This window comes from Gambusia affinis, linkage group LG22 (assembly GCF_019740435.1).
Source record: "Gambusia affinis linkage group LG22, SWU_Gaff_1.0, whole genome shotgun sequence".
NCBI classification, from domain to species: Eukaryota; Metazoa; Chordata; class Actinopteri; order Cyprinodontiformes; family Poeciliidae; genus Gambusia; species Gambusia affinis.
The window spans coordinates 3,381,490-3,403,599 of NC_057889.1; the positions used below are offsets into that span (position 1 = coordinate 3,381,490).

At 36.4% G+C, this 22,110-nt stretch overlaps 1 protein-coding gene across 1 annotated transcript in view; it reads right to left on the reverse strand.

The window, feature by feature from the left end:
- Positions 1-22,110, reverse strand: part of man1a1 (mannosidase, alpha, class 1A, member 1) — a 119,440-nt gene that overhangs the window by 81,806 nt on the left and 15,524 nt on the right. The window contains exon 2 of the mRNA XM_044106533.1: positions 4,030-4,126. Coding sequence (XP_043962468.1) covers positions 4,030-4,126 — 97 coding nt within the window. The remainder of the gene's footprint in view (positions 1-4,029; positions 4,127-22,110) is intronic.

Genomic DNA, 22,110 nt, shown 5'->3' on the forward strand with positions numbered 1-22,110 from the left:
TAATATTTATTTTATCCAGACAAATAATATTTTCCCATTTCTGGACTTCACCTTAAAGCATTTTGACTCTCAGAATTTCGACAACAAATGTAGTTACTTTTGTTTTGTAAGAATCAAAACTTGAATACTTAAAAGCTCCTGGTTTTGTCGCAGCAGGAAACCGGAGATATCCCGAAAGCAGAACATATGTTCGATACAGAATAAAGACGTCCCTGAAATGAGCCAAAATCCAGCTAACCACACTTAAAGAGGAAACAGCTGATGGAACAGCTGGCGTCTGAGACCAGGAGTTTCTCTCCACAGAGGAGACGCAGCCACCCGTCCGTCTACCCCATCTCTGCTGGAAACACACCAATCTGCCACCACATTGAAAACATTAGAATAACTTAAAATCTCAACAACTTCCAACGTTCTGCTGGAGAAGTCATGTGGATTTTCCCAACCCATTTCTTTGAATGCATCCTGTTGGCAGAAAAATCCATGAACTGATGCCAGAAAGTAGCCAGCCTGAGGCGCTGAGTACGTCTCCAATGCCTCCAGACGCCCATCTGACGAGGATACTCGAGAAAAACGCCGATCCAAGATGGCAGCGAGCCTAAACTCACAAAGGAAACCTTCACAAATAAGCCAACATCTAGATAAAATGCAATATTTAATAATCCTTTGAAACATTGATGCCATATTCTCCAGCTTTTCATTCTTTATATTTCCACCAGGGAAAGCCTGAATCTGGAAATTTAACAGTTGATCAACCAACAGACCATAAACCTAAATAACAACCATGATTATATACAATCATGCAAGAAAGTTAATTTTATTATCATATGAAGCTGCAGTGTAGCATAAATATGTGAACAAATATATCTCACTATTTGGCAAGAAACAGGTAGATTTTGTCCCCTTCTTGCCCCTAATCAATGCATAATAAGCAGTAATAATGATGTATTAAGTTGGATTAATAACATGGCTATGAACTATTTATCAGGGGAGCCATATTTTTAAAAGTTACATACTGCATCTTTAAGCATGTTAATCCTAAATAGACACAATAACTGTCTGTTACTTCTGAGTTTGATAAATGAAGTTTTGAGTTCATTTTGACTGTGGTGTTTAATGCCTCAGGTGTTTAATATTAAAGTGTATGCTGATGACAGTGTTGTATGTTGTGTTGTGCAGGAGCCAGAGAAGGTTGTGATGAAGCCCTGAGGGCGAGGCGTCCTGTTTACTGATGGGATTGGGTCTGGAAGAACAGGAGAAGAGCCTATTTACTTCTCAGAACACCAGGAGGGGAGTGTAAAGAGAAAGGCAAACACAGGAATGAACAGGCTAATCTAATAATTAGTATTCATAGACCTGGATTGTCTCTCTTCCTACATTTACATACAACTAGGAACATGGGGGAAGGAATTTACACAAAGCTGATTGAATTTCCTCATTAAATGTAAGAGGTGCAGCACTAAAACAGTGTTCAGTATGAAAAGACTGGAGCAGCAGATCATATACAACCAGAATCTGCACTGTGAGCAAGTCTGCAATGCTGAAATCACAAAGGACTATAAGATACGGGCTGCATTCACACCAGCGTTGTTTAGTCTGCTTTAATTGAACTCTTGTTTGTTTAGGGACGTGTGAATTCTCACTTTCTCTTCTAAAAAAGGAATTATAAATGACAGAATATATATTTTTTAAAGTGGCTTATATTTCAATAATAGTTCTACAATGGCATATTAGAGCCAAGTTACACAAATGTTTATTTAATTATGAGGTAATAGTCATAATATTAGCAGAGTAAAGATGCAATTTGACCAGAAAATTTCTAAAAATTACAAGGAAAAAGTTCATTCAGTTACAAATATCCGATGTAACAGCTCAGTTCTTGAAGCTCTTTCTTTGAAATAGACTAAGTCGTTTCAAAGTCCTGCTCTGGATAATAATTTGGTGCTGAGGTGTTAAAAGACTAAATATTTTCTTACCTGTAAAACCAGTACCTAAGTATAACTTCACAAAATTCTCAACATTCTTCATTTAATTTTGTTGTTTTTCATGGATTTCTCATAAAATTACTCCTTTTCCCCAATATTACGACTTTATTCTGGTAATACTAACACTTTATTCTCACATTATTTTGATTATATTACTGTAAATTATGACTTTATTTTAGTATTTAAACACATAAAAATCTTAGCCTGGCCCTAATATTCCATCATAGAGTTAAACTGTATGTCCAAATAAATAGAAGGTGTGAAACACGCTTGTTTAACAAAATGGTCAAAAGTGGGCATGCCCAAACAGTGCATTGGTTTAAAAAAAAATTATGATTTTCCAAACATTACATCTTCAAAAACCAAATATTTGACTATCAATAAAACCAAAAAACAAATAAATGTATATTTTGCTTTTTTTAAATGTATTTATGTTGGGTATTGAAAGTAAAGGAGAAGCAAAGTCCATGTTTATGTTCATAAAGTTGGTAAATGACTGTTTCTGTCTTAGGAAAGCAGTGGGATCATTATGGTTAAGGAGTGAATAAAATGTGTGTTTTTTATAATAGTCTACTTGTTTTCCAGAGCATTCAGCCTTAAGAAGGATGTTAAAAACATAAAAGATGTTTTTACAGGTAAGTGTCTCTTCAATGTGACAGAGAAGAACGAGGCCACGTGCCGGAGGATTTAACACCTTTACATAACACCCAGACAGCAAAAGCAAATGCTTAAAGACATGTTCATTCAACAACTACAACACAACAATAGAAATGTAAAGATTTCAGGTTTTAAAAAACGGGTTAATCGCTGTATTCAACCAGCAAGGAGTTGGATTTTCCACCAGTAAAACCCAGATGCCATCTGAATGTGAACTGTTGCTGAAAGGTTTACTTTATGTCCATATCTGTGTTTAGAGCTTTCACAGCTGCTGTGAGGTCAAAACCCACCAATATCTTCAACATTCAGCACAGATTCCCCTCCATTTTCTAAAAATTACAGCCAAAAAAAAACATCAAACTGCTACAACTGCTAGCAGGACAAACTGAGACCAAACTTGTGGGAGTGTTTTGTTGTTTCCTTGTAGGGAGTTGAGGCCCTGCTGCCTTCTTCACACACAAATGGCTTCTTATCATCAGAATGCAATGGCACTAGACTAACTGACACCTCTGATGCACAGATCCCCAAGCTGCAAGCAACTCTAGCAATATTTTCAACAATGATACAATAATCTTTTTAACATTACAAACATTTTATTGCCTGAAATGCAAAAAACAGCATTCCTATAGTGAATGTTTGATCACTTGTAGTAAAAAAGCCAAAAATGTAATCTTTTTCTACTTGGATTAACTGATTAATAATCAGATAACAAAAAGGCTTATTGGGTTGTTTTCTTTTTTACTGAATTTGAACTTGGTGAAGCTAATACTTTGCTATTTGATGCCCGTTTACTCCAGTTAATGATTAATCGACTACTAAATTATTTAACAATTACTTCAATAATCATTCATCATAATGAATCATAATAATTCAGTCAGCTGCACATTTATCTTTCCTAACTCCTTACATGCCGTTGAGGAGTTCTGGGTAGAACATATTTACATACAGATATGATTTTTAAATCCTAAATGTTTTTTGCACAGTTTTGTGTTAATTACTGCTGTGAGTGTGTTGTTCTTTCAGCAAATAGCCTTCTTGAGTCTGTATACTCCAGTTTAAGATTAATAAATTACTAAGTTAGGTGACGATTATTTCTATAATTGATTAATCGTGATTAATCGTTTCAGCCTCAGCTGTTTCACCATGTAAAAGTTGACATCTACAAACCCTGCTGCACTCATTAGCGCCATAGATGCTGACAATTGGTTAGATGCATAAACAGAATATAAATATATGATAAAGTTGACATTTAGAGGCATGCATGAACGGATGGGTCTAAGTGGCGGCCAATTTGGCTGCTAATCTAAAGGGCAAGGCTGCTGGCGGTGGGCAAACGAGATCAATCCTGTGTGTGTCTGTGCTGTGTGTGTGTCTGGGTTTCGCTTCTCACCGAATAGATTGCTGGAGTGGCCCTGCTTGGAGACGGGCCGGAGCTCATTGGAACCCCAGGCGTAGCGCTGGTAGCTGTCCCAGGCGTGCTTCATCATCTGACAGGTGGGAAAGAAAAGGAGGAAGAGGAGGAGGGAGAGGGGAAAAAAAGAGAAATGTTAACCTGGAGAGGAAATACTGAGCTGCAACAGCTGATTCATTTTAATATAAAGTGTTAACACATCCACAAATCCATGATTCACATCTCTATTAACAACACATCAAATGTTTAAAAATGCAAACATAACCCAGCTGCACTGATGCTCTTTCAGTTTAGGTCATCCCTACAATGTACTGACTTTAAATCAAGCAGAAAGCCCTGAGCTTTTCACTTGTTGATGTTTGAATTTATTTAGCTGCAGATGCTTCCTTTGCAGCTGACCTAATGGAATGCTTTGTCATTGCATTTTAGGCAATGAATGTTTGTTTTCTTGCATCTTTTAACATATTCCCAATATTGTATAGAAAAAGACAAAGAAATCTTCAGAATATGCTGGTTGTTTACCTGATTAATCGATTGATTGTCAGAATAATCAATTAATCGTCTGAATAATCAATTAATCGATGTGCAATGTGAACACAACTTTCCAACAGAGAATCTCGACACTCGTTTCAGGCGAAGCCATCTACGGATGCTTCCACCGTGGAAATCTAGGTTAGCCAACATCGACCCAAAGAACAGACCCTCCAGAACCTGCATCCAGATTAGACTCCAAATCCTTTTATCCTCCACCTTCTGACGGATCCGTTTACTCACAGTTCACCGCTCGGCTGCTGCTTTAATAAACACACGTAACTGGAAGTGGAACTTCTGCCTCCAATGTTATCTCGAGAAACCAGACTGCGGTTCTATAGATGTACAGAAACAAGCTGCACTCGGTTCCTGTTGCTACAGTCCGTCCAGGTGTGAGAGCATGATGTGCGTTGAGCTGCAGCTCTTCCCATTACAGCTGCTGACTCAGTATGAAGTTCCCGTTTGAAGCATGCTGAGAACAACAACAATTAGAGGTACAAATGATCGCAGCAGGCAGTAGACCAGTAGGTCAACGAGTCTGCTGGTTGGCGTAACTCGTTGCCTGGGAAACCAAAGTTATAATAGTGAGTCAGGAAAGCTGTCAAACAACGGCACAGACATTTAGCAAGTCACTCAAGCAGGAAAATATGCTCACTGGACCGTTATGCCACCAACTCTAAATACACACAGAGAAGCTTAAAGTCGACAGGAAATCAAATTAAAGCCATTATTTGACCTTTCATGATATTTTTAGAGCTGCAGAGACCAAAGCCATCACTCATCAGGATGCCTACACATTTAAGCTAAGGTCCAGCCAAACTCAGATATATATTTTGATCACTGCAGCTGTGAATGTCAAAACTGAAGTTAAAACCCTCAAAGGCATTTATGTTATCACAGCACCTGCTTAAAAATCACACTTTAATCACGGAGAGATGAGTAACGAGGATAAATTCGTGGAAATCACGAATAACGGCATCATTGTCAAATAAATACACAGATGTTTTGTGCCCTTATTGTGCTTGCAGCTGGGCACTCAGGTTTATTAAAAGCAAACACTTTGGTGAAGCAACAGCTCTGGCGACCATGAGAGAGGAGGACGAGCCACAGCTGCATCGACACGCGTTTCACCGCAACATGGAGGGGAAATACTCATTTATTCAGATATTTACATTACTACTAGTTTCAAACATACTTTCACTTTGATTCTTTCTTTAGTTTAGTATTGTTTCATTGAAAATAGAGATAGAAAATCATAAAAATTATTATTATTAAACAAAAATACTTAAATAAAATTTAACAAATAATATTTTTTATTTCTAATAAACTAAAATGACCAAATAAAATAACTAATTTCAAATGTACTTTCAGTTTTGCTGTTTTAGTTTAGTATATTTAATTGAAAATAGTAATAAAAAAATTAAAAACACTGATTTCACATAAAATATTAAATAACTACAGAAAATACTTTAATAATTTTTTTAATATTTTATATTAATAAAAAATAAGAGTTAATTACATAAAAAAGCCTGAATGTTGACCTTAAATACAAAGATTCACATTTATGCAAAGTATTTTTTAATATTTTTATATTGTTTTCACCTCTAACAAACTTGTATGTTTTCTAAAATGCATATCTGATTAAAGGTGGAAAACGTTTTAAAATTATGGTCTATTTTTAAAAACTTAAACACCTGTAATCCTAACTAACAACATACTGTGAATATCTGCATCTGTAAGTTCAAAACCCCTAACACTTAATGATGAATTTCAGTGTATTTGGCTCCAGACAGAAGAAAAAACAAACTGTGTTTACATTGTTGTGCTGCAGCGGCTTACGGCGTTGCTGCTGGAGGATAAATGCACTACAGAATTACATCATGAGGGCATTCCCTCCAGCTCCATCAGGTGAGCTGACACGGGTTAATCCTGCTGAGTCGACTTCATCTCAGCTATTTTAAACTGTTCTCAGAAGCAGGTAGCTTTAAAGAATCCGTCAACCAGAATACGATTCTTCATAATAAACATGATAATCTGATAAAACGCAGATGAGAAAGTTTTCACAGTCTTTTCATGCTAACCTGTGCTAGATTTATTGCAGAGGGCAGCTACGTGTTACACTCTAATTGGATTAACTGTTCAGGATTCTCTGGGATTATTAGAGTCTGGTGGCAGAGATTTCAAACTAGGAATTGCTCAGAGCACATCGGTGCAACAGTCAGATCTATGGAAAATCGCGTCATCTAGATCCAAACCCGTTTTCACCACAAAACAGGAGTGATTAATCACCATCGCTTGGAAACAGTGAGAGCCAGGAAGAAGGAAAATATCCTGCTGATGCCACCATGTTTTTACAACATGCATGATAACGTTCTGTTTTCAGACGGAGCTCAGTGTCAGCCAAGGGGATTGTTTACCATCCGTGTCTGTGTTTATGTTTCCAGAATTTAACAAACCTCTCTCACTCCCCCAATCTCTTCATGCGGTGACGGAAAAGAAAAACAGACCATGTGTAAAAATTTTACTGCATCTTGATCTCATCCAAATCTCAAAGAGCCAGTGCTGCAACTTTAAACAGGCCGTGAGCAGCGGTGGACACACACATGGCCTTTTATGAGAAGGAACTGGAAAGTTAAGACTGGGAAGGAAAAAAATGGTTGTAGTTCAGAAACGAGGAGGAAAATCTGAAATGTTTTAGGCGAATCGGGAGACGAGAACTGGCAGCTCTGAGATCAAAACGCACTTCACATGTTTTAGAGAAAGATGCCTCTCTGCAACCCAACATCATCATCCTCAATAAAATAAATAAGTTCAACACAAAATCAAAAAACGACTTCTAGTTTAGGAGTTAACCCCAGACTCTGATCAGCAGAAACTGATGGCAGCTAAAGAAAACAATGTTGATCAATCTTGACGTGCTGTGTTGTTTCTGGAGCCATGGATAAAAAATACATGACATGTTTTTATTTGGATCGACAGAAAAAAGTCAGAACCCAGTTTTTATGCATTTCATGTCCACTGATCCTTATCACATTAGATTTATCAAAAAAAAAAAAAAAAAAAGTAAAAAAAAACATTTTTTGCTTCGCGTCTAGATTGGAGAGCATCTGAACATTTCAGTCCAACTAAATGAAATTCATTTAGAGTCGCAAATGTTTTTGTAAAAAGACACCTTATAATTTTTTCTTAATAAATATCTGTAATAGGAGGTGTGTTATTTTTAAAGAACTGCTATATTATTAGGAGAAACATAAAACCTTCTTCTTTGAGATGTTAACCAAACCACAAAGTTTTCAACCATTTGATTTTTAGTGATATTTTCTAGTGGAACTTCAATATTTGAACAATGAAAAAAACAGAACTGCTCAAACTTGCATTTATAATTATATCTATATTTAAATAAACATTATTTGGTTCTTTGTGGAAGGTTTAAAGAGTTACTACTTTGGAGTCACAACTTGTAAATTTTTCTAACATCTTTCCTTCCTGGATTTTTCTGCATTTAGTCCCATTCATTAACCATTTTCCCTCAGCATAATCCTGCCACCACCATATGCCATTTTCCGGCAAACAACATTTTGCATGTAACCTCAATAATTCTGATTTATTACAATCTAACAAGACTATTCAATTTTATTTAGAAGTATCAGAGTATGGTATATATGCACAGCTTTAATATTAACTTTCGATTTCTGATTGTGACAAATTTGTGTGAAACTTCCTTGGCGACTTACACAAGACGCCATATAAGGATGAGGAAAAAAAGTGGACATAAATTATGGAATAAATTACTATATAATGAAATTTTATCTCAATCTGACTCCAGATGTGCATAAAAGTTGTTTGAAGGAAAGAATTAAATATTCCTGACAAATAGCTTAATAATTAAATACCTACGTGGTTCATCCCAACCAATCTGACGCTAAATGTTAATTTATCCTGGTGGTAGACAAACTTTTCAGTTTAATATTTCTAATCAATAATGGCTCAACTTTAATGTGGCCAGTTCAGTGACAAATTATAGTCATTAGCTTGTGTAGGAAAGCTGCTACTACAGGTATGAATGCTTTAATCAATCAAACAGCTGCAGCTGATCCAGAATGCTGCTGCTGGAGTTCTCACTAAAACCAGGAAGATAGAGCACATAACACCAGTTTTAAAGTCTCTCCACTGGCTCCTTGTAGCTCAAAGAATAGAGCTTAAAATACTGTTGTTAGTTTATAAATCACTGAATGGTTTAGCACCACAATATATTAAAGATTTGCTGCTGTTGTATCAACCTTCCAGAAAACTGTAAAACAGCTGAAACACTGACTTCCTTTAAATCTCGACTAAAAACCCACTTGTTTAGAGTTGTATTTGAAACGTGATCAATTACAAATTTATTGACAGAACCTGACTTGAGTGTCTGTTTTTATTGTTGATTCTATGCTGCATTGTTTTTTGTGTTTGATTTGATGTGAAGCACTTTGAAATGCCTTGCTGCTGAAATGTGCTATACAAATAAAGTTTGATTTGATTTGATTTGATTTAATGTCTGCATTAATCATTCAATGAATGAGTTAATAAATGAGCCATAATTGGATACTTCGGACACATCGGGACATTCTTGATGTTAGCCGTCCAAAATATGTCGTGGTTGAGCGGATAAATGGTCAGCAGCGTAAATTCATTCATGTTTTACAATAAAGACACTAACTTTAGTCTTATTAATTCAGCGTTCTGGTTTAGTGATAATGGTCAATATGGATCCCTATGAAATTAGCCCAAATGACAAGTGTGCTGTGACCGTGACCCAGATAAAACCGTCACTACGGGAGTAATTCTTCTGAAGGCCGACTGCTGTTCAGTTCTGTAGGAAACAGATTTTATCACAGAAACTCATTTTCTACTAGAAGAAAATCCTAAACTGAACAAAAACTCAAAATAAAACTCACAAAATCTAATTTTTTTCTACCTCATGTTCTTCATGGTAAGAGGAGGATAGCAATTTCTACTAATTAAATGTTGAATTCAAATTTAAGACTTTTAAAGACCATTATGAATGAAATTTAAGACCTGTATTATGACAGAAATATACAAAAGAAAATTACAAATCATATATATAGTAGTGCCAAGCACCGTATGCTTTGGAAACAGAAGTGAGCCAATGGCGAAGAGGAACAACCAACTGGTGACAGATGCAAAAAAAGCTAGCTACCTAGCTAGCAGGGGTATATTAGCAGCTAGCTAGTGGTAGCAACAACCTCTAATCACAGAACACAATGAAATTGTCTGCGTGTGATTCAAACTTTTACCTTACACGAGAAAAATAAACTACATATTATATACAAGATTAAGTTTAAGACCTGTTATTAATGTATTTAAGGCCAACTTACATATGTTTAATGAATTGTAAGGCCTGAATTTTAGGCCTTAAAAGAATGTGGATCCATAATTTTAAGACTTTTTAAGGATGCATGAACAGTCTTGGGTCATAACTCACATCATTCAAGTATCGCCTAAGAGTCGTTGTGGATGGTGATGTCCAGTATCAGTCAGGGTTGCAATGAATCTGAAGAAGCCTCTGACTGAAGATGAGTGTCATGACATGCTAACAGCTCAATATCTGGGCAGCAGAAACAATATTCCACACCAATACATCCTGGATCGTCAATATAAGTTGCCTCATCCCTGCCTGGCTGTTTGGTTCAAAAATCAGGCAGAGAGATGTTGGAGTAGGGGATAAGATGATGCTCTTTCTCTGCTCTGCATCCACCAAACTCTTCTTGGATTTGATATGCTTATCAGCTACTCCCAGATGTAAAAGAACAAGAAAAATAACATTGTTGCTTTGGTTGCGTATTCTAACAACTGCCTAAAGAAAAAGTATGAGCAAAGATCCTTCGAGCTGCACAGCATCCAAAACCAGCGGGAATAATTGTCCAAACCTGCAGCAGCTCCACAAAAAAATACGAACCGAATTCAACAAAAAAGAACAAATCAGAACAGAGCTGCCACCAAGAGAGCCGCATATTTTACATTCCCCAAGTTGTTCATATTTGCTACAATTGTATTGAGGATTGTGATAAATGTGGATGGATGTGGCCTCACCCTGTTGTCTGCAGACAAAAGAGTCGTTTCCAAATGACTTTTGTAGGCAGTTCTGCTGCAGTTGTGAGACTCCAAGCTTTTGTAAAAAATATTGCATATTGGAAAGCATTTTGTCGTAATAAACAGCACAGCTGTGTCTGCTGAGTGGATGAAGTTCAGAGATTTCCGTCCGAGTTTGAAAAGAATATTTCACGTTTTGATGAGTCGCAGTCTAATCACCCAATATAATAAAACACAAACTATATGCAGGAAATCTCCTAAAGCCAGACTCCGTATGTAAACACAGCAGCAACAACCAGACAAAAAGATACAAAAGAAGCTGAGATTAAATATTCTTCAGAATATAAATGTTGTGCTGCGTTTGCATCTCTATTCTGGTTTTTGGTGACAAAATAAACTTTTTTTTTTAAGGGCTTGTTCATATCTGCTGTTGCTTTATAAACTAGAAATGCAGGGTTGTGTCCATCTAAACAAGATTTATTTACAGTTGACTTCTGTAATTGTTGCTTGACCTTTAGAAAAAGAGAATTTAATGCTTAAAATAATATTTGCCTTGGAGAATTTGTTATAGTTTCTAAAAATCCACCCTTTAAACTTTATTTTTTAGGCTTTAAAATAAAGAAAAACATAAAAATAAATCCTTACAGGGGATGGATATTTTTTCTTCTATGGGATGTTGGTTTTTATTGAAAAACTTTTAAAAAACAGCTTTCAGCCAAATAAATATTATAAATAAATGATGGCACTTTTCATGCTATTTGTTGTGGAAACTCAATTAGATTTGATTGGTTTTGATTAGTACTAAGTGATCAACATCATGGATGTGTATTTGGCATTTAATAAAATGTAATGTTTATAGCTTGTTTCATAATTGATGACTGCATGATGTTTTTATGACGTAAATCAGTTTGAACTTCCTTGTTGATGAAAGGTGCTAGAAAATAAACTCGACATTATTTTATTAAAAACCAGAGAAAACACCAAAAACCTAGATTTCAAAACATTAGCAGATTGTTTATTTTTTACCAAAAAGCACAGCAGAAGGTTAAAAGAGGTACTAAACTACTAAACTTGTCACTTTTCTGGTCAGAAATTAAACAAGCCAGTTTATAAAAATACACATTTAATATTTTAGCATCCGCTGTAAAGATTTGCCCTTAATGAAACCAATCTGCTGGCAACACTTTGTAAAAATAAACCTTACAAGCTAGGTGCTAATTAATGTATGCGAGTCGTCGGCCGGTGCCTGGGATAATGCATTCACGACGCAGCGAGTGCAGGGATTTCTCCTGCTGCATCAAATGAAAGAGACATTTAATAAAGATTTTCTTTCACCATCTGATTCAGACCACAAGCTTTGATTCATAAAGACCTGACAATATTTATTTCCACAGTGGGTAAACCATTATTACTCCATTTGTGCTGTTCACCACAACAGGCACATCATCATGCAGGCAGCGCAAAGGACACGACCGGCTAATCAGAGGTGTGAACATGAACCAGCATGATGGAAAATGATCAACAACGCATTAAAAAAGTCATTTTCAATGTAAATGTGCTTTAATCAAATTTTATTGAACAATTTAATCAATACACTTTGTATCAAGCTTGTTAGGAACAAAGTTTGTTCACTTTTCCCACAATAATATTTAAGGATTTTTTTTCAAGGATTTTTAAGGTAAGTTTTCAAACTTTTCCAGCACCATACTTTGGACATAAAACTATACATATGTACAAAAAATAAATACATTTTCAATTCACAATTATATGATATCGTTTTACTGTTTTTATGATTTGAAATGTCTCATACATGCTCTGTTCATCTGGAAAAAAACATTCATCTAACAACAAATTTTAAATTTTAATAACAAAATATTTAAAAAAAATTTATTTCAATTAAACAGATGAAAAAGTCATTGAAAAATTGGGAATAATAAATATTTATTACATTAAACCAACCACATAAAAAACATTACAAGTTAAAAGCAGAGCAACCGTTGTTTTGTTTTGCTAGGTTTTCTAGCTACAGGCCATTGTTAATTCAAGTAAGCAAGAAAATTCAAGCGTTTTCAAGGATTTTAAGCACCATGTAGGAAACCATGAGTGAGTGGATCCATTTAAAATCCATATTACTTTTTCTCCTCCATCATAAACTGACAGCAAGACTTCTGCAGAGCAAACAGTAATTCAGAGTCTGACATTTTTAGATCCATATGAGGTTTTTCAGAATGTCCTTTTCATTTCATTGTGGCTTTAATGTCATAAAATGAAGTCCAAAACACTGTTTTTCAAACCTCCCAGCTGTGTGGTTGGCTTTCTCTGGCTGTATCAAAATTCATACACATGCATTTATTGACTCGACCTTTCTGGTGGTTGTAAGGAGCAGCCAAACTTGGTTTGACCTCGCCGCTTCACAAAAGGCAAACTAATGAAGACTTTGTGAAAGGCAAATTGATTTTTCTCTACCTCCCTCCATGTGATCCATCGCCCGCTTCGATGCGGTGAGCAGGCAGGCGGCGGCGGAGCCTGAGCTCATCACTCATTTGTTTAACAGGTTGACAGGAATGAGGACTGAACAGCAGACAATGCCAGAAAATACACACCATGCTCCATTTAAATGACTCGAGCCAGAAAACAAATAACGATCGGATGGAAATCAGGAAATTGCACATGACGGTGATGAAATTAAGATTTATCTACACTTACTGACATTAAAAAAAAACTTTAAAACACAACTTTTAGTGATAAAACAAAGTAGTTTGATTTAGTTGTGAAACGATTATTCGTGATTAATCGATTGTTGAAATAATTGTCAACTAATTCAGTAATCAATTATTCGTTAACTGGAGTATACAGATTAAAAACAAAAAACTAATTCAGTACAGTAATTCAGCCAAAATGAAGCAGCAGAAAATGCCAAAAGAATACACACCATGCTCAATTTAAATGATGTGGGCCAAGAAAACCAGTAACGATGGGTGAAAACCTCAATCAACGGATACTGAGAAAATTTAGATTCATCTAAGCTTACTGACATAAGAAAAACTTTAAAAACATAACTTTCAAGTATAAAGCAAAGTGGTTTGATTTAGTGCTGAAACGATTATGTTACGATTATGTGTGCACAGTGTACCACAGACTCAAAAAATGTCATTTGCTAATTTTTATTTTTTTTAAATCATCTAAAAATAGATTTTCAAAAATACACATCTATTGTACTTAAGATAAAAAAACAATTTCGTCTGTAAATATGTTTTACCCAAAACTCCTCAAGTGGCAATATGAGCTTCATCTGGTTCATATTCACTAAAGGAATGCCATGTTATTGCATTTTAGCCAATAAGTTTTCTTATTTCAGAAAATAATTTGTTTGCATCTTTTAATGCCTTTTTAATATTGCATAAAAAAGGCGTACGCAGTTAAATAAAGAATGTGCACAGTGTACCATTTCTTCACCTGATAAAATCATTAATCATCAGAATAATCAGTTCATCGCTAACTGCAGCCCTAGTTTGAGTTACTGCACATTTATGTTAAATTCACTGGGTACATGTGAAGCAGCAGCAAAGAGGAACAAACAAACAGGTGATAAATGAACTCAGTCTTAGATGTTCGCCCACCACATGTCATCAGAACAACTTAATGTGCCTTTGAAGTTCCTACAGCCTCTGGAACGCCACAGCAGAAAGACAAACAAATTATTTTATCTTATTTTGCCTAAATTTTATTGTTGGAGAGTTGCTAAAGATCAGATAGAGCCCATAAATGAAACACAAGCAAACTAATTTAACAGCGATTTGCTCTTGTGGTCGTCACTTTCATCCACAACCTGCATTCATTTTATCAGGGTTTGATTTGAAAAAAGTCTAAAACAAAACAGTGTATAGTAAATACACATCCTATAACATTCTTTGATAATCAAAATCTGAAAAGTGTGGTGTACATAGCACATCCAGAGATGTAGGGTGTTTCCACCAGACTTGGTTCAACAGGGAACCAAAATTGCAGCATTTGTAACATTTTCAGCTTTCACAGTGCACTGTGTGAAACCAAACTAATTGAAAAAACTGTTCTCCTCCTCGCCTGTGGGGGGCGCTGCAGCAAGAACCACATGGAAACCTCTGAAGGCGACAGGATGTAAATTTCTTTTCATGAAATGTAAAGAAAAAAGGAGAAGCAGCAAATTCTAATATACAAACTACAACCCATTTCTCCAACTAGTACCAGACTCTTGTTCTTGTTTCGGTTGAATTTACCCAGAATGCCCTGTGCTTCAGTCCACTTCCTGCTTCTGGATCACATAGGCATTCGAACTGAACCAGAATCCACTTTAGCGGAACTGAAACTTGGTTTTTAGACGCTTTTTGATCTGCATCAGAGTTTGATTTAGCATTGCCATTGGATGGAAAACATCCAAACATTTTCAAGTCTCAATTTAGTTCTGAACTTTGAATAGGCCATTAACACACTTCTACTGTAGAAATTAATTTATATTTTGGGTTATAGTTCCACTGAAAGGTTCAACTTCTAACAGATTCTCCTCCTAAATTTATCTTGATAAGGTTCTCTGTCCCGGTTGAAGGAAAGCATGATGCTGCCATCACCATGTTTCACCAAGAGGGAGCCTTTTTTATTAACCAAGAAGACTTGTTTATGTTTGAAAAAAGCCAAATATATGGAGCTATGCTTTTTCCATTCTTACAGTAAAGTTTACAACATGCTCACTATTATAAACAAACCTCCTCCTATGGACTATAGAAGCTGCACTTCCATCAGATATATTCAACACATCCTGAGTACAAGTTAATTATCAGCATGTGTTATACCACAGACAATCTGCACTCTCCTTCCTGCGATGTGAAAGGGTTGCTGCAGCGCGGTGGCTGAATTATTTAGCCGATGTTCGTGGTTTCTTCCTTTACACAGCAAATTGAAGCAGGCTGCAGAGAACCACTGCAAACATGGAAACAAACCACAACTAACTAGAGCTGAAGCCACCGGGGAAGAAACATGGTGCGGATAATAACAGGGAGGAATCAAGAACAACAACAGATAAGGATGTGCTTCATCATTTGGATAAAAACAAGAGCTGTCACATAAAACATGAAGGAAGGGGGTCGATGTTTGAGATGTGGAGGGAGGGAGACAAAGAGAGACAGGTGAAAAAGGAAAAGAAGGAAGGAATCACCCAAGGTAGCAAGAATAGACACAACGTAGGAAGAAAAGAAGGATGGAAGGAAAGAAAAAAGGAAAGAAGAACGAAATAAAAAAAAGAAAATAAATCACTCAAGATAACGAAGACATAAAGAAAAGAAGGAAGGAGGGAGAAAGGGAGTCCGTGGTTTTCTTTGCATTGAGCAGGACGCTATGCTAACCTTTGTAGGAAGCTATGCTAACCTTTGTAGGAAGCTACGCTAGACTTTGCAGGACGCTACGCTAGACTTTGCAGGATGCTAAGGCTAGCGTCCTGCAAAGGCTAGCATCCTGTTGGTATGCAAAGGCTAGCATACCAACATTTCCAGGATGCCACAATAACCTTACCAGGTTGCCCTGCAAAGCCCTGCAGGATGCTATGCTAATCATTGTGGTGGAGATTTCCTGTTGCACAAGAAGTGTGTGGTTCAGTTGGTGGAACAAAGCTACAGATGGAAACAGCACAACGGCATTTCTGGGATGGCTTTGCCAACTTTTAGATGGTCAGGAAGAGAAAAGCTGCTGCAAGACCAACATTTTCTCTTTTACTGTGATCATAAATATTTCAGCCTTTCCATTTCAACACGAATGCATTTTTTGAACAATACTTCTGAGCTTGTTTGTCTCACAGACTCAAACCCAGTGAAGCAACATTTCAGCTCCTAATCACTTGCAGTGCATGCCCACAGGGCAATCCGATGTACTTAATGTGTAATTACCAACAACATAAGTAAATCAGAAGCTAATTAAACAACATTGCAAACACAATTAAAAATAATGTTTTTTTCATCTTCCAAGTATGTAAATCTCTCGTTATGCTTCATCTGCAGCTCAGCTTGTCTCCTCAAGAATGAGACTATACATCTTACTTATGCATCTAAATATTTACCTGTGAACCGAGTTAGCATTGTAACATCCTTCCAGACTTCACTTTTAATCCTTCATCCTTCAATTCTTTTAAAGATCTGAAAAACTGAAGTTTATTATTTATTTATGCCAAAAATTTCTACACTGGAGAGGCTGGATGGCAAAAGAATAAAACAAGAAGGAAGGAAAGAAAGAAGAAAGGAATAAAAGAGAGATGGAAGGAAGGAATCACACAAGGAAACAACGAAAGAGAGAAGGAAGGAAGCAAGCAAGGAAGATGAAAGAAAGAAAGAAGGAAAGAAAGACAAAGTAATCAGGAAGAAAGGAAGGAATGAAGGAGGGAAAGAAAGAAGGAAGAAAGGAAGGAATCCCACAAGGGAGTAATGACTGAATGAAAGGTGGAAGGAAGGAAAGACGACTGATAAGAAAGAAATCACACAAGGTAGTGATGACAGAAGGAATGGAAGAAGAAAGGATGGAGGAAGGAAGGAATAATTAAATCAGATTTTTCCTGTAAACATTTTTCCATCTTCAGCTACTTCTGACAACCAACCATCTACTTTAAATAACAACTTCTGCTTTTCTGACACATGACTCTCTAGCAGTTAGACATTCCCTTCTCCTCTGCTTCCTGATGCAGTTTCCGTGCAAAAACACCTCGATATTTAAATTATGCAAACCAGAAACTAATAAAACAACCCCAACTACATGACATCAGCAGCTGCTTCAACAACCACAGCTCTGTTCTTCACAGAAACTGGAAACTGTTCAGGCTCCTGCACACCTGTGGAAACGTCCGAGCCTTTAGTTCCCGCTCGGATAAAAACAGAAAAGCTGATCAAACATTCAGCATGGCAGAGGTTTCAGTTTTAACATTCCAGTCCTCGCATGGAAAAGGGGCGAGAAGGAAGCATGGGGAGATTGAAAAATAAATGGAGTATGTGAGTGACAGTTTGTGATTCTGGGTATTAGACTGAATTGGATTAGAGGAGAGAAAATCAGCCAACCATTACCCCTGTAGTACTTGAGACACGCCAATATTGAATATCCAAGAGGATTCCTCTTCAAAAGACGACAACACTGGAGGTAAATATGCCAACATGAAGAAAACCAGCTCAACTTCTACAAGGTTTCACTCTGGAGAGGCGCCAGACAATAAATCAATGACATATCACGATAGACACGTGATCAGTATCAATAGATAACGCATCTGACAGAATATGCAATAATGTCACTGAACCGCACAGCATTCTGGGAGATGTAGGAAGAGGCTCAACCTCTGAAGGCCAGTTAAAGTAGGTTGGTGGAATCAACCAACTCACTTATTGTTTGGTTACCTAGCAACAACCTGTTGAGTAACTTGCACAGCAGCGGTTTCATGTTTTGCTCCATGCCTCATAACTGCTTTAAAATAAACTATGGTGTGGAATAGAAACAGGAAGGGTCATGCCACCAGTCTGGCAGTATTTCAGATATCTAAAATAAAAAAATAATCAATAATTATTGATACACAATTAGCGATATCAACTGATATGAAACAATTATATTATGGTAAGTTTTTTACCATCTACTCTGAAGATGTTCTAATCATCAATAATGCTTAGATTTGCTTTTGAGGCAATAATTGGAACTCTGATCAATATATTTAATGTATATTGATCAGTTTTATGAAGGCACTCCATAAAACTTTATGTTTCTTACTGGTTTCTCACTGCCTTACTGCTGAAATGTGCTATACAAATAAATGGTATTAATTGATAAATTCAGAAATGGGTCAGTGTCAAAGCAAACGGCAGAAATGAAACAAGATACGCCCAACAGTGCTGTAACCCAACCCTGGAGGAATGTGACCGTCTGGGAGCTGGTGTCAAATAACCCAAAAGGTCCAAACTGCATGGAGTTTTACGGCCTAATAAAGGACGCTCATCATATTTCATCCATGTACCGCACCCTTAATATTATCCGCCAGTAAGGCAACACTGCTGCGGTCTTCAGTAAACAAACATTTTGAATACAGATGATTAGACAGTTTAGTCATGTTTATTTGGAAAGCAAATTTAAGCAACAAGGCATTTCAAAATGTTTTACACCATAAAAACATAGTACATAAATGAATGAAACAAGTAATAAACATTACATTTTGTCAAATGCCATTATCAAGCAAATATACATCAAATATAATTATCAATGTTCCAGTTATTATTAATCAAAAGCAACTCTTAACAGTTGTTTTTTTTTGTTTTGGTTTAAAGTTTCAGCAGTTTTCTGTAAGTTTGTTCCAGATTTGTGAACTGAATCTAACCGAGACTGAGATCGTTTTTAAAAGAGTTCCTGGAGCTAAAATGCTGATTTAATTACCAGTTATTAGTTGAATCCTGATTATGATGAACTTATTGTTGAGTGAATCTAACCTCTAACCCCTACAGAGGTCAAGATGGAAAATAAAACCAACCTGGTGATCTGCTCAGCTAAATTTGTGTAATTATTACTCATACATATAAAGACTTGTTTTAAATTAACAAAAATGGGAATCACACCTTGTAAAAACAGTTTGCACTGCAGTAGAGAGGCCAGTCGAAACCATTTCTGACTTGTTTTCAAATACAACGAATAGCATTTAAAATATAAAATGTTCTACTTTTTCAATTAAATGAAAATTCCCTTCTCTTAGTAAGAAGACAACTGTACAAAAAATATCTACGCAGCACCAGGTGGCTAAGTGGTAGAGATCCAAATCCAATTCCTCTTTTCTCTCATTCCTCTACCCGTCCAGCTAATTATCAAAAACGGTCACAAAGCCTTTAAGAAAAATAATTATTTTCACTAAAACACCTTAAATTTAAAGCCATATATTCCACTTCATGTCTTGAAATGAAAATTCTCCAAGTTACAAATCTACAAAAACAGACATAATCATGTCACAAGTGATTAATCTCTGCAACGTTTCCAGATATGAAACTAACCATCAATTATGTCTGTGTTTCTTTAAGTGTTGCCATTATTTCATGCATCAATCCACATTTACAATATGGCTGTTATTCTACTAATACACTAATAGCTTCTTTACAGGGTCAGGCATATGTAACGCCGTTAGTGTTGCAGCTTTATCAAACAGCAGACAAACTGCACACTAGCCACTCTAAAGCCAAGAGTTACAACAATTTTACACGGCCATTAATGCCGTTGCTGGTTTGTTGATTTGTGCATTCCCCCAGAACCACTGGAGGCTGCGCTGCCCAGTGTTTATATCCCTGTTTTCAGCAGGGAGAGTGCAAATAATCCTGCTGCAAAAGTACAAAATGCAAAACGTGTGCAACTCTCCTTTTCATTCTCCAGAAAGCTCACATTCAGCAGGAACATTTATAAAAACAAGCAAACAAATAGAATACAAGACGCTTCGAACTTCTGTATTTTTACTTAATGTTAAGAACAAGTGCACTAATCTACATTATTTAGCATCTACATTCATGTACCAAATATAGAAATATAACCACAGGGGAAGCAGATCCTTTTGTACAGCAGGTCAAAACCTGTAGTGCATTGATAAAAACTTAACAGCTTATTTTTGCTGAAAAAGGGTCAGGCTATACATAAAGATGGTGTGAGATAGTGAGAAGAAATTGAAACTCTACAACACTTCCTTTTTATGAGACCTTTAAGTCCACTTCAGATTTTACCTTTTTGTTCAGTGAGGCCAACGGTGAAAAATGGACTCCTCTGGAGTTTTTCCCCTTCGTCACATTAAATGCATTTCTGCCTGTTTATGTCTGGCTGTGACGGTTGGCCAACGAGCTCCACAGAAACTTAAAAACGAGTTTTAAGTGCAGGAGAGTGAAGCCGACTGAGCCGTCCAACAAAGTGATTTGCTGAGGGAGCGAGAAAGGTTACGACGACTCGTTATTGTCATTTCATTTGGCCAACCTTTTCCAGACACCACTGCTTTTAGTGTCTGGGAAAATTGAAGAACTAACTTAAAGCTACTGGTCAGATATGTTTGTAAAGATGTATAAAATTATTGTTTGGCATAGTTCTTAATCTATACAACATGTCATGTTTTGTTGGGGTTTTTTTGTAAATCGTTATTTAAACAGTTCCCAAAACAAAAAAGCCAATTAATGACATCACACAAGGTCTGAGGCAGCTCAACAGAGCTCTAGTGTTTTATTCTTTCTTTTCCTTTTTCTTTCCTTCTACAGAAATTGATAGATTGTAAACGTAAACGTCCATGAAAGTGCTAACACTGTTCTCACTGTGTTTATTACAGATTATTAAGATACATATTTGGTGTTTGAAGCAGTCATAAGCATAAGAACTTACCATCATGCCAAATCCACCCTCTTAAAGCCCAACTTTAAACTTTAATTTTGTTAGAACATGTAAAATATTTTAAAAATAGCAGCCAAAATCAATAAATACAATGGAAAAGTACTAACTAGTGAAAGGTTATGCGAGTCAGAAGAGGCCAACACATAGCTAATGCAAAAAAAACACTAAGCTTGAAGTTAAAGGTTTAGAAGGTCAGTTAAACGTTTCCAACAAAATGACTTCTTTTCATGAATTTCCAGAGAAAGTGATGGAGAAACTGGAGGCTATATCAATGCTGCACGCTAAGCTCAGATAAAGATAAAGCCGGTTCCTTTCTTACACAAAAAAACATGTCTTCAGTTCTGTAGGAGCCTTTAGCTACAGTTCTCTGTAATAATCATGTTTAGGAATGAAGTATTGCTATTCTGTTTAAGCAAAACCAGTTAAAGTAGTTATCTTTAAGTATTTTTATCAAAGATACACCATAAAATGTAAACTTTTATTTACTTTAAACATTAAATATAACTGCAGTTCTGAGTTCATTTCACTCAGTAGATTACACTAGAGAGCAGTCTTATCAATTTATCTCCCCTCAGGTTGCCTCATGGTTTCAACTTTATTGCAAAAACTAGATGATAGTATTAGTGATCCATCGTATTTGTGTTCCCTAAAGCTTTCCAAATCAATGCTCAATGACTATGTGAGAGTAGTAATGAAACTGGGAGAGTAAATCCAGCGACAGCAGTGAAGAGTTAAATGTTCCTCTGAGATGGTTAGTCCAAGTAGATAAAGCTTAATATACCATCTAGGTTTGTGGTGTGAGATTGTGGGGCTCGCCTGGGGCTCTGGTTGGACATTACAAAGGCTGAAACACACACACACAAACACGCATACACACACGCACACACGCACGCACACGCCCGCACACACACACACACACACACACAGTTGGAGTTCGTATGGAATAGGAATCAGTCAGTCACACCTAAAAAGATCTCACACAGCAAGCAGGCAACATAAAAACCAGGAGAAGAAGGATTTTAATCATCCTATCTGCAGTGTGAACTCAAA